General features: G+C 39.4%; 3 protein-coding genes across 9 annotated transcripts in view; all 3 read right to left on the reverse strand.

Annotated features, from left to right (window-relative positions):
* LOC145484906 (tRNA (32-2'-O)-methyltransferase regulator THADA-like) overlaps nt 1–13,705 on the reverse strand; it is a 656,511-nt gene that overhangs the window by 322,839 nt on the left and 319,967 nt on the right. The gene's annotated exons all lie outside the window — the stretch shown is intronic.
* The window catches only part of LOC145484925 (uncharacterized), a 174,480-nt gene that overhangs the window by 156,200 nt on the left and 4,575 nt on the right, over nt 1–13,705 (reverse strand). The window lies entirely within an intron of this gene.
* Nucleotides 10,827–13,235, reverse strand: LOC145484933 (uncharacterized). Its single transcript, XM_081463556.1, has 2 exons — nt 11,171–13,235; nt 10,827–10,909 (listed from the first exon to the last, which is right to left on the reverse strand). Exons 1-2 carry the CDS (start codon nt 11,485–11,487, stop codon nt 10,855–10,857), a joined length of 372 nt encoding a protein of 123 aa, XP_081319682.1. The 5' UTR covers nt 11,488–13,235; the 3' UTR covers nt 10,827–10,854.

Here is a 13,705-nt window from a genome sequence, read left to right on the forward strand (position 1 = left end):
GGGAGAAGATTGCGGTTGACTTATTTGAGCTTGATGGGAAGAGCTTTATGGTGACTGCTGACTACTATTCAAGCTACTTTGAAGTTGACAGACTCAACACCAAACTGGAAAGGAAGTCATCGGGAAACTAAAGAGCCACTTAGCTAGACATGGGATTCCCGATGAGCTTGTGTCCGATAATGGACCACCATTTTCTTCCACTGAGTTCAGTGCATTTGCCGGTCAGTATGGATTTGAACATGTCACCAGTTCCCCAGGATATCCCCAGTCAAATGGCAAAATAGAAAATGCAGTCAAAGTATCAAAGAACCTCATGAGGAAAGCAATAGAGTCCAAGAGTGACCCACATCTAGCTTTATTGGCCTGGAGGAACACCCCAAGTGAAGGGCTAGGAACCTCTCCAGCACAAAGAATCTTTGGGAGGAGGACCAAGACCTTACTTCCAACATCAAGCAGTCTCCTCAAACCCAAGATACCAGAAGATGTAGATCAGAAGCTGAAGCTCCAAAAGGCCAAGCAAAACATCAACTACAACCGAGGTGCCAGAGAGCTAGACGACCTACACCCTGGGGACATAGTTCGCTTACAGCCCCTTAGGTCCATAGGCAAAGACAAACAGTGGGCCCAAGCAAGGGTGGAAGCCAAAGTAGACATCCCGTCATATCAAGTTAGGACAGAAGACGGGCGAGTGTTCTGACGCAACTGAAAACACCTAAGGCGCACTCGTGAACAGCTGGAGCGAGCAGTAGTTCATCCACAACAGGAAGCAGTGATGAACCCGATAGAGAACATGCCAGCTACTGCCCCTCAGAACAACGCTCCAACTCCTCCAGCAGAGGAGCAGCCTGTTTCCAAAACAACACCTGCTAAGGAAACACCAAAGAAACCTGGACAAGATGACCTACCAAAGGAGAGCAAACAAGGCTTGGGCACTTCTGTGATCAAAACCCGCAGTGGGCATGTCGTCAAGACACCTTCCCAATTTAAGGACTAGGACAATGTCGCGAGACTTACATGGACAGAGACACTTATTTCCGGATTTGTTGTGTGAGATTTTTAAGGACAGTAACACTTGATTCTGGATTTGTCGTGTGATATTAATAAGGACAGAGACACTTAGTTCCCGGATTTGTTGTGTGAGATTTTATTAATAAGGACAAAGACATTGGTTTTCTGTGCTCTTTATTAGCAACTATTTCTGTATTATTGTGTATTATTTCTTACTATTATCCTTAGGAGGGGAGATGTCGCGTATCTTGTTTATTTCACTTCCACTTAACGATTATACGTCATAGTGACGTGGTGTCATGCATGAGTGCACGAAACATGCTTTCCGCTTTTGTAGTTCTTGGAGACGCCATTAAAGCTGTATGTCTTACGGATCTAAAGTGTTTGTCGTCTTATAGCGTACCCAAGACGTTACAGTAGGTAAAGTTGTAACACTGTAGAAAACAATTTATAAATATGTTGAATTTTGCATCAAACAAGGTTAAAATTAAATTTCATGAACACTGATTCTTGCCATTAGGTATTTTAAAGATCAGTTGACTTCGATAACTACATGAACCAGCTTAATTTGATCAAGAGTGTTGTTAAGTGATGTAAATATGTAAATATGTAAATAATTAACATGTAATTTGTTTACCCACGGAGTACCAAGGAGCTCACAAGAACTTGTTCAGAAATGCCTGTGCATTTGAAGAGCGGAGAAAATCGGAGTACCCGGAGAAAAACCTCTCAGAGCAGAGTAGAGAACCAACAACAAACTGTGATAATTAAGTGAGCATGATATTGAGCATGGCATTTTTTACTTTTTACTTTTTCAGAAAATGATGTACCATCAAGTTATAAATCAGTTGCTGGAAACAGTTTATTTACAAGTTATTGCATGTACACATATACTTCTCTTTAGCTAGATTTCAAGTTTTCTTTGACTCAACTCAGCTACCAGTATTTAAGCAAGGGGCAGTATCAAGCCCAAACTGCTTGAGGTTAACCGAAGTAACAGTATTAGTATTAGCACACAAGTTGCAATACATAAAATAACTTTTATACGGTTAATGTGCCATAATTTTGTGTCAGCTTTAATACTATTTCCGATGTGCATGCTTTGAAAAAGTTAGAATGAATCAAGATTTGCTTTAAAAATGTAACCTGATTTCAAAACAGCTATTAGGTATTTCTGATTCTCCAACCCGGTCACCCCCATAAAATATAAAGTGTCCCTAAAGACAAATACATGTGTACAAGAATCAAAGGAGACCTATGGCCAAACTCATGGATTAAGTAGTCTAGAGATGAAACATATTGGTGAACTTGCAATTACTGGTGTATCATTAAATGCTGTTAAAACAAGCCGGGTTTTGTACCATGCAAGGTTGCACTTAACTCACAAAATGTAAGCTTTTTTTGTTGGCTTTTTTTGCACACGTTACAAAGACATACGTCCAGAATAGCTAGGGTGGCAAAATTGCAGCAGAGCATGGAGTGGTAAAGGCCAAGGGTTCTTGGGTCACAGAGGACATTCCTGCCCAACAAATCATAGAGTACTCTCCCCCTACCCCCCTTCCCTCACACCCAGATATTAATGTTGATCTGCCTGCTGGAAAAACTTGCATGTATTCAAGTCGTAAGAGCTCACAAACGTTTTTCATTGCATTTCATTCAAGGCTATAGGTAAGGTTTCTTATGAGACAGCACTTCTTTCCAATGTGGAACCGCTTGTCTCTATATATATTGCACGTAAAATACATCAAAATAAGTAGCCTCTTTTGCAAGCATTTTCAGCGTTGATCTGAAAAATCTGTCGACCCATAAATATGTGTTCCAACAATAGTAATAACAGCTTTATTGAAGTGTCAATGTATTTATTATTAACTACTAATTGGGGACAAGCCCAGAGGGGGTTTCTTTCCCTTTGTTATCTTTTTAATCAGGAAGCAAAAGTGTAAACAAAAGACAGGATAAAAATCATTTAAGCTTATCAAAATCAAGTATTTGGGAATTTCTTTCCAAGTTTGTGTGCATTTCACATCCCACTCAGAGTTCAGATCCTTGTACTAAAATAAACAAGACAAGTATAGAGAACACAATTTTAATCTAAACTTAACTCAATTCCAGTTGAACATGGCCAACTCAACATGAAAAACTTAAGTGTTTAAACTCCAAAGCTGTGAACGATGGTCCTACTTGATTGAATGTTGGATCTCACAGGAGATCTAATCAGCCAAATTTGGAGAGTAAAATGATAAAACATCACTACTGCAAGGCTGACACAATGTCGTAGAGTTAAAACAAAATTTCAGCTGGTCTCAGGTTTAGATGTAACTAAATCATAAAAATGAAATTACAATATTATACAATGGTGCCGATGTTTGTCCTGTTTTTAATAGCTGTTTTGTTCATTAAAAGTTGTTTGTTTTGCTCATATAAGTTCATTAAGATCGAGGAATATGACACATTCTCATCAAAGCTTACCACATTAGCATGAGATTTAATCATTTTCCGTTCACTTTCCAGCAAACAAATCCACATCTCCTGGTCATTTTGAACGCCTGGACGACTCAAATGCTCATGAAATTCAGCCTTCAAGTTGGCCATAGTACTAACTCAAACATTCAAAGTCAACTCCACTTCAATTTAGCAAAACACTTAATATTAATGGTCCTGTAAAAGCTACAAAATCAGCAATATTCGGGCTGGCACAATGCACGCATTGAGTGGTAGGCTCACACTGACTGTACGGTTACTATTCCAATATGGCGTCGGGCTCGGTTACTATTCCAACATGGTGTCAGACTCGGGTGCTCTCGTTTGGGCCGACTAATTACGAACAGTGTCTACACCTGAGTGAGTGACACATTTGCATTCATTGGAGTCCCCGCAACAAACACTTTTCTACGCTTCATGTAGCCACAAGTTTAAAAATCAGTAACAGAACTACCATCATGATTGAAAAACATTACTCTGGTTCAAAAAATGTAAAAATGTTAGTTACTTACATGCTATCGAAACATTTGGCACAGATCCTGAGTCCTATGATGGGTAAGACAAATTTCACGGTCTAGAACAGTGTGGAATTTTGTGAACATATGAAAAATGTCTCACTCAAAAAAGATGAGGAGCTGGTTTCCTTTGACTTTGTCTCTTTGTTCACATCTATTCCTGTGGAACTCGCCATTCAAGTTGCTAAAGATTTGCTTTCCAATGAGGACACCTTGCAGGATAGAACCACCATTCCTGTCGATGACATTGTGGACCTGTTGGATTTCTGTTTGTTGACAACAAATTTCAAGTATAACAACAATTACTACTAACAGATCTTCGGTACCGCCATGGGCTGTCCAGTGTCAGCTGTTATGGCAAACCTGGTCATGGAAGACCTTGAAAAATGAGCACTATCCAACTCTCTCTCTCAAACGTGTTTTTGGAAACGATATGTAGATGATGTGTGTGCCGCTGTTAAAACCTAGTGCTAGCCTTACAGAGTCATTTAAACAATATTGAGCTGTCGATCCAATTTACAGTTGAAAGAGAAACAGAACAGAAAATATCCTTTCTTGATGTCAGTGTCTGTCGACAAGATGATGGCCAACTCTCCACTTAAGTCTATCGCAAACCGACACACACAGAAAGATATCTCTCATTTGACTCTCACCATCCGGCTGCTCACAAAGGGCTGTGGTCAAGTCTCTGACTGATCGTGCAAAAGCTATCCCATCTTCTGTTGACCAACAATCAAAGGAAATGAAACGTGATCGCGGAACTCAGGTCGAATGGCTACCCAAAACACTTTGTTATTCATGCAAGTAAACCAAAACAGCCTTCTCGACAAATGCCTGCAACTGCACTGGATGACAAAAAAGGTTTCTGCATTTTACCGTATGTCAGGGGCACTACGGAACCGATTAAGCGAATCCTAAGCAATTACAATATCAAAGTTGCTTTAAAACCACACCATACCATTGGCAATTTATTTCCCAAACCAAAAGACCCAATCCCAAAAGATCAGACTCATGGTGCAATTTATTCAATTCCCTGTCAAGGTTGTGACAGAAGCTACATCGGGGAAATGAAACAAAAATTTTCCACCCGGCTCAGAGAACATCAAAAAGCGGTTGTAAACAAACACTCACACAAGTCAGCTTTAGCAGAACTTTGTTTACACTCTGGCCACACCATCTCCTGGGAATCTTCAAAGATTTTACGTACAAGCACAAATTGGCACAACAGACATATTTTAGAAGCATGGGAAATTAAGACTTGTAAGAATCCACTGAACTGCGGTGATGGCATGCATTTGCTACACGAATTTTTAAATTTAGCCCTAAGGGACAGGACATAATTAGCTCTGATCTGCTGATTTGCACAGTATAAGAACGTGCCTTTTTACAAATTCCTTGTCACTTTCCCCTGATGAAGGCTGAAGTTTTAGCCGAAACATGGGACTTTTACAAAAATTTTTACTAACATATTTACATTTTTTAAACCAGAGTAACGTTTTCCAATCATGAATCAACCACCTGGTTACAGGACCATTTTTAGAACTACATTAATTGGCAATTTACCAAAGTTCAGGTTATGTACATGTAAGATGTTGCATGTAGGTCTAGATGATGCACAGATGCATATTTCTTGATGACTTACATAATGTAAGGGGTGTGCAAAAGTGGGTTGGCCATGTTGGATTATTAAACATGTTGCATTGTGGTGTATTCCGTGTTCTAACAAGCAGGTATATGTAGTATTCAACATTGGAGATATCCCACAGGAGATAATCATCAATTCTGGGGCAGGTGCAAATGCCATTAGTCAAGCCTTATGGGAATAACTGAAGAAACATCATATCAAGTGTGTCTAAATGTGAAACATGAAGAAGCTGTGCACCTATGGAGCAGTTACCCCTCTTGAGGTTATCAGTACATTTACTGCTGATGCTACTTGAAGAAATATGTGTTTACAAGGATTGGCAAATTTAAAGATGTTCAACTAAACTTACACATTGACCAGCAAGTTCAGCTGGAAGCAAAATTGTTACAGAGGCCTGGATTCAGCTTGGGAGAGAAGATTGAGTAGAAACTGGAAGAACTGCCTCAAGAAGAACTGCTGCAATTTGAGCACGCTAACAAAGCGGCAAAGCCACAAAAACAAGTGCGAAAGCCATGAGGAGCCTGGGGGAGAGACTTATTTAGACTCCAATTTGCATGCAGCTAAACTCTATTTGTTTCATTGATTGGCTCCCATGTTGTTAGAAATCCATTCATCCATGTATGTAGGTTACGGTAATCAAGACTCTTCAGTAAATTAGAAGAGAACTCTGGAAAGGATGGGTGTCCTTTCCTACCTGTTTCATGTTTGAAAACATCTATCTGTACTAGATCATTTATCAATTGCAGAACAGCAAATTCAGGATTTCCAGCAGACCTGTACCCAAGAATTTCTGAAAGCCCACTATCTCTTGTTATAGAATCCTGGATTACTTCTATTGGTTCAATGGTATCAGCAATTCTAGCTGCTGAGTCGTCATTGATATTGGCAGCAACTGACTTCCACATGCCTTTAACCTTATGATTGAACTGCTCAGTTTGCAACTCCAGTGGAATGTTCTTTCCTGGCAAGCCATGTTTGTTAAATGTTCTATTCCATTTAAGGTCATGCGCATCTGGTTCGGACAGAATGGCACCACTTTTGGCTAGGTACAGTAGAATGACATAGGCCTAATTGGTTTTGCCATATGCTTTGTACAGTAGCAGAGCAGCCTTGTCAAAGTCATGAAGCCTCTCGCTGTCTCCTGCTTTGATTGCATCGTCAAATTCGAACAAAATGAGACCAAAGGCCAGCTTTGCCTGATGGTAATTGAACAGGAAATCTTCCTTTGCTGCTCCCCCATTTGCCTCCCCCTGCAGATTAGACTAGACGACTTTCACAGAATTTGAAAGTTATGAGGCATTTCTTAGTAAAAGTTGGTAACAGGAAAGTAATTCGACGTGCTGAAAACGAAAATGCTTGGTACCAAATTTTTTTTTGCCATCATCAGCCTCAAAATGACGTCACAAAAATGACATTAAAAATGACGTGATCCTGGTACTAACTTTATTAACAAAACAATTTAGCCTTCTTGCAACTGCAGCGGAGATTTGTACATCCAGTAGAGCATGAGCATGAGATTATTTCCTGGCAGGCTTTCGGAATCGGATCTTGTGTCATTAGGAGTGGTTGAAGTTTGTTATCAGCGATCTTCTTCCACCCTAATGTTTAAGGATCTGGAAGATGAGGCTCTGAACAGTGAGCTGGTTTCCATACAATTGCCTGATAGTAAACATGCTTTACATGTAGTGATAAAGCATCACTTGTCGGTGGCAGTGCCTCTGGTTTTCCTTTCTTCGAGAACAAAATAGCTCGGGCCTCATCAACTGATCCAATGCTGTCCTATTTGTACATTTTACAAACAAATTCCTCGACATCTTTTATCTTTTCTTCGGTTAGCTCTCCCTCTCATAGAGAGGAAAGAAGTGTATGTTGCTTTAGGAATACTTTCCAAGCTGATTTCTTTAAATGGTTGCATATGAAGGACATTGTGTCGCAACCTGTTAAGGCATGAAAAGGCAGAAGAGTGGATACAGAACCAGCTGAAAGATTTTTGTAGATAGCCCTGATGTTGAAATACTTTCACTTTGTGTCTGTTCCAGACATCATGTACAGGTTACGCCAAGGGATGTGGGGGACATGTGTGATAAGAAGCAACAAGACATCCATATCCCTTGGCGATAAAACTATGTTGTCAAGACTGCTGTTGATGCAGTGAACCATCAGACATGTATCTGCTTCCTCGTGGGTTGCCTTTAGAGCAGACAGGTTGATTGCTCTTCCTAATGATTGCACTTTCCTTTCATCTACAAATCCTCCAGTAGCTACAACAACTTTGTCTTGGAGGTGCATTCACAATGATGTGTTCCGATAGGAACCTGGCTAGATCTGACTTGTTATCTGGCAATGCAAGGAAGTTTGGCCAACTGTCAGGGAGAGGGACACTGCCATCTTCAATAGCATGTCGGATAAGGCAAGTGAACTTTGTGTGTCTTTCTCTCATTCCTAACTTGATGGAATCTTCTTGATACCGATCAAATAAGACGTTGATTTGCTGATAGCAGGATCCAGCTTGAAAGCTCTCTGCAAAGCCCCCAAACGTTTGAGCAACAGATGGTCTCCCAATTGCAGAAACTAATGCCAGACCATCTATTAATAGACCTGAGCTGCCTTGAAACTCTATTTCACTTGGGTAATTTATCCCACTTGTAATTAAGTCTGCTAAGACAGATTTCTGCCCAGTTCTGAGACTGTCATTCATCTCTGCTAATGCGACTGGTACAGGCATCAACTCATATTTTAGCACACTGGGAGATCAACTTTGCACCCCGCTTCATAAGCAATGATAAGGCATTGAAGGACATTTCCGGTCGGCTCTTAAAATTGTGCTTTTGTTCTTCTCTTTGCTACTCTTCACAACTTGATACAAGTTATCAATAGTTGGAGCGTTATTCTTGTGCATTGTGTCCCAGAATCTCACTTCTTATGATCTATCTTGCTGCTGTTGAGAGACACTTGGCAACCTTTGCTCCACGAATTCTGTCATTTTTGCTGATTTCTGCCCAGTTCTGAGACTGCCATTCATCTCTGCTAATGTGACTGGTACAGGCATCAACACATATTTTAGCACACTGTGGAGATCAACTTTGAGCCCCGTTTCATAAGCAATGATAAGGTATTGAAGGACATTTTGGTCGGCTCTTAAAATTGTACTTTTGTTCTTTTCTTTGCTGCTCTTTATAACTTGATACAAGTTGTTAATAGTTGGAGCATTATTCTTGTGCATCGTGTCCCAGAATCTCACTTCTGATGATCTATCTTGCTGCTGTTGAGAGACACTTGGCAAACTTTGCTCCACAAATTCTTTCATTTGTTGCTGACCAAGCTCTTTGGCATTTAACAGCGAGACTTAAATTTCATCAATGACAAGATCTTTAGTGGCAATGTTATTAAGACATGTTGGATCTTCTGGTAGTGAAAATATCTTGAACTGCTTGAGAATGGTGAGCAAAGAACATTCATCCTTCTTGTCACGATCTTTCCTACCACGAGTAGATTCATTGAGAGAAAACTTGGTGCAATCCAAACATTGTGTGTGTAATTTCAGCTATCTGTGACCTTAGGTTATAGGACAGAGCCCACCTACTCAATGCTGATGACGTCTTGGTTATGTCCACGATTCCTCCACCTCTTTTCCCTATCCCGTCCAGCCATTCAATGCTGATGACGTCTTGGTTATGCCCACGATTCCTCCACCTCTTTTCCCTATCCCATTCAGCCATTCAAGGCTGTGATTGGGACTGACCTGGTTGAACTTGCTTTCATTCCATTTGACAACAAAGTTCCCCTTTTTGAACTCTTCTAAGACTTCCTTTGGCAACTGCACCATCTCTGCAATGTACACTGATCCCCATCTTGCATAATTCAGATGGTCATATCTGAAAAAATATGGCAACATGTGGCGGAAACTGTGCAAGTACAGGTCCCATATCCCCTCTCTCTGAGCCCGAATGAACATGAGGAGAACAGATACCATTTCCATGTAGTTCCACCAAAACTTGAAGTTGACATTTTCCTCAGATCTTTGTGCAACGAATTTGTTGAGCATCTTTTTCACTCATGGTGACTTCAGGGATGTTATCAGTGCTGCAGCATTTTTGGGAGAGCAAACAAGAGCAGATACTTCTTGGAAGAGACCTGGGTACGATTTGTGGCAGAATTCTAACAGAAAAGGCATCAGCAGCTGCCACAATGACTGCATAGTAATCTTGTGGGCACGCATAGCTCTCTTGTAGGCTTTTCCATTCATGACATGTTCAGTTGCATTTGGCCTAAGCAGTCCACTCTCAACCCATTCTTCAACCAAGCCTGATCCATTCATATGGTTTCCAAATGTAAAACAATACAAGTATCATCATTTCTTCCAAGTAAATCAACCAGATGATAGATAACCTCTCTGTTTGCTACGTCCCTGTACTTTCTTCATTTAGTCATTGCTTTGTAAACAAAATTTTTGCTGTAACTTGCAGCTTCTCTTACATCGTCCTTTGGCTTATTACGCTTCTGACAGATGATGCACAGCTTCAAGTCAACTTCCAAAGCTCTCTTTAGGGTCACAACTGGATCCATTCCAACATTTCACAGCTTTAAAACAGCTTTCTACTTGCCAAAAATCGAGCAAAGGCATACTAAACAATGAAGCTGAGTAACCAGGCTTACTTACCACTGGACTGGACTCAGACAGTAAGAGCGAAATTAGGGAAGTGCGACCGTGAACGCGTTTCTGTTTTCACATTCAAATGGGTAGCCAGCAACTACATTGAAAAAAAGCCCCGTTGAACCCAAAATAACAGTGCATATGAAACACTTTTCTGTTAATTTGGCCAGTTGAAAAGAATGTGTTTCTCTGTGTGAGAGAATATTATGAAAACATAAATGGCGTCATACATTGACCCACGAGACAGGCAAGTCTTAAATTCCTCAAAATACAAAGCATGTAACATATTATAACTGAACTGGCTCTAGAAAATCCAAATTTGTGACATTTAACTCAGTGGTTTCCCCTTTTCTACACATTTATCACTGCGATGACTTCATTCTAAATGTCAATTTTCTGATGTCATTTTCAGACTGCAGATCACAAAATGAACTTTGGTAACAAGCATTTTCGTTTTCAGCACATCAGATTACTTCAGAAAACTCTTGTTACCAGCTATTACTAAGAAATGCTTCTTGATTTTTGTGAGAAGGACTTTATCCAAATACCGACTAGTCTAGATCCTGAGCCTCAACAGTGACATTGGGATGTCTCTTGCTTTCGTGGCTAGAAAAGAAAAAAAACAAATTTACACTTGGGAATTGCCTACTAGTTACATTGCACTATTACATAGTTCCCCAGGGATTACAAATGATTTAACTAGGGGACATCATTTTGCAATTTCAGGAACCTCTCAAAACCTTTTGATTAAAGAAATTGATATATCTGTCCTGTCAAAAAAAGTAAGACGTTTTACTTGAGTACTTTGGTGTGTGTGTTGGGGCGGGGGCACTTACAAGCACCAACACTGTTTTTATTTTTCCTTACCCATTTCTGGTAGCTTTAGTTGAGAATACCAGACCACAAGACACTCTGCAGTGGGAAAAAACCCAGCATGTCTCTCTCCTTCCTAGGCTCATACCTTTCCCACACCAGGCCATGTTGCAGAGCTTTGCGTCTGGGACACATCGCTCTATTCGACACAAAAACCTATTTGCACCCATAGCACTCTCCAGCTCATGAACCTGCAGAACCAAAGGTTCAACTTCACTTCCTGTCATTAGATACGTCTCCACATATTTTATGCGAAGCTCATGTAGCGATTTCCTTCGACCTCCTATTCCCAAGTCATCTTTTGATGGCATGTCATAATCTGGAGCATGTATTCCACATAAAAAGCATACAGGGGGAAAATGAGAGCATCACTTTAAAATGTTCAATACTGCGTACAGCTACATCAGTAATATTACTGCCTTCAGTCTTTGAGACTCCTCCTCCCTGAGGAATTTCTTAACTTGATCTACTGTGGGTGAATTTGAAGATTTTTAGATCATTTAGATCCTCTAATTTGCAAAGTTGTTATTTTATTAGAAAATAAATAAATAAACAAACAGTTTGTTAGCAGATCACAGAACACGGGCTGTAATAGTATACATTAAGAATGTAGGAGTGACAATACATTGTGTTACTAATGACCTCTGAGTAACAGTGAAGCTACATGTATTGCTTTAGCTGCCTTTCTTAACACAGACCTCATGTTAACACCAGAAAGTATAGAAATTTATGTGTATGGAAACCAAAATAATGGAACCAAACAATGATGTGACCATAAAATGAGCTCATTCAAATAAAGTATCTTGTGTTTACTATCAAAAGTTTTCATCCCAGACATCTCCATAAATGAAGCACAGACATGTGCTTCTATTTCCTGTTGGTGGAATTCTTTATACTCATTATAATGATTGTTTACTCCCTTTGCAGCAATTGTCTTGAAAGATTGATTCATGCTCACATGTGAAGTTCCAATCTCTACAGCTGGAGTGGTTTACTGGTGTGGTTTACTAATACATGTATGTCACTTCCAACCTGAAAAAATCTAGATCATAAATTTACACACTCAGACACATTTAGAAACTTTTAATTTTAAAGTCATGCCAGTTGTTAGTCTGTAATTTAATATATAAAGTACATACAGATAGCAAGTCTGAATCTCCATGTTGAAAATGTTCTTTTTTGATAAAATTTATAACTTGTTCTGTTGCAAATTGGTGGTAGTGGGGCTTTATCCCAAAATTTAAAGGCCGTGGGTCTCAGTAAATTAAAAAAAAAAATTTTTAAATGTTACATTGACATAGCACAGATTAAAAAAAAAAAAAAAACAGACAAGAAAACCTGTGTCACTACTCTGTTGTGATCACAGATAATTGAAAGTTAAAATTTATGGAGCAGTAAGAAAACATAAGTCCACAGAAGATCCATGGATTTTTGTAAGGGATGAAATGTCAAAAGGCAAAAGTTTGCAAGAAGGTTAAAGCTATAATAATAACATTCATGGGTATGAATAGGATTTTGGTCCCCCTCCCTTCAATTCCACAACACCTAATTAAAATCAAAACATTGAATTACAAAAATTGTTATCTTAATGATAATGTTGTTAACTATTAGAGCTCAATTTGTCATCTTGTATTAATTCAAACCTTATCAATCTCATTCCAGCTAATAAACTAATCTTCTTTAAAATTGTATTTTCTGGTAAGAGGCAAGCTATTTACAAAAGATGTCTATTGATGACAACAACTACATACTCCCCACCCCTTATTTTCCTGGATTTACCCCTGCCATACTACATGTAAACATATAGCAACTATGTTAAGGTTAAACTTTGCATGCCAATCTGCAAATTCTGTTTCCAGTCCCTCCAATCTGTCATAAATATTGTCATCATCTTGGTAGACCCAATGTGTATTTCTGGCCCTTTCTTTGAATAGCTGATCTCCATGAAACAGAACTGTTTTGAGGACTACAGTTTCTTCTTCAGTTTGCAAAGATGGCACATACTTCTGCTGATTGGAAATCATGAATTGTGCCATCTTGCTCACAACATTTGGATTTAAAAACTCGACACCCAGACTACACTGGAAAGAAAAAACTTCAGGTAATAACACTTTCAAGTAATACGTAAAGGTAGATTGCAGTTCCAGCCATTATCCATATTTCCATACAGAGTTCTGTCAAGAAACATGTATCATCCATAAAGCACATCAAAGTGCTGGAGAATATTAAGAAAAGCAAGAAGAAAGATCAAAATATCAAGGATCTTCTTGCAAAAACAAGCGGAGGAGCAAAAGGATCCACACTACCTGAAGACATGAGGCTCTATCGATATGAGCTTGTGGAAGCTCTACTGAAGGCAGGTATTCCCCTTTTAAAAGTCGACAGTTTGCGACAATTTCTTGAAAAATATGGTCATCGCTTGACATCTTGGAACCATCTAGGAGAATTCATTCCCATGATTCGTCAGAAGGAGATAGACTTTGTGAAATCCGAAATAGCTGCCAACAGTGCTTTTTCTGTGATCTTTGA

This window comes from Orbicella franksi, chromosome 4 (assembly GCF_964199315.1).
Source record: "Orbicella franksi chromosome 4, jaOrbFran1.1, whole genome shotgun sequence".
Taxonomy (NCBI): domain Eukaryota; kingdom Metazoa; phylum Cnidaria; class Anthozoa; order Scleractinia; family Merulinidae; genus Orbicella; species Orbicella franksi.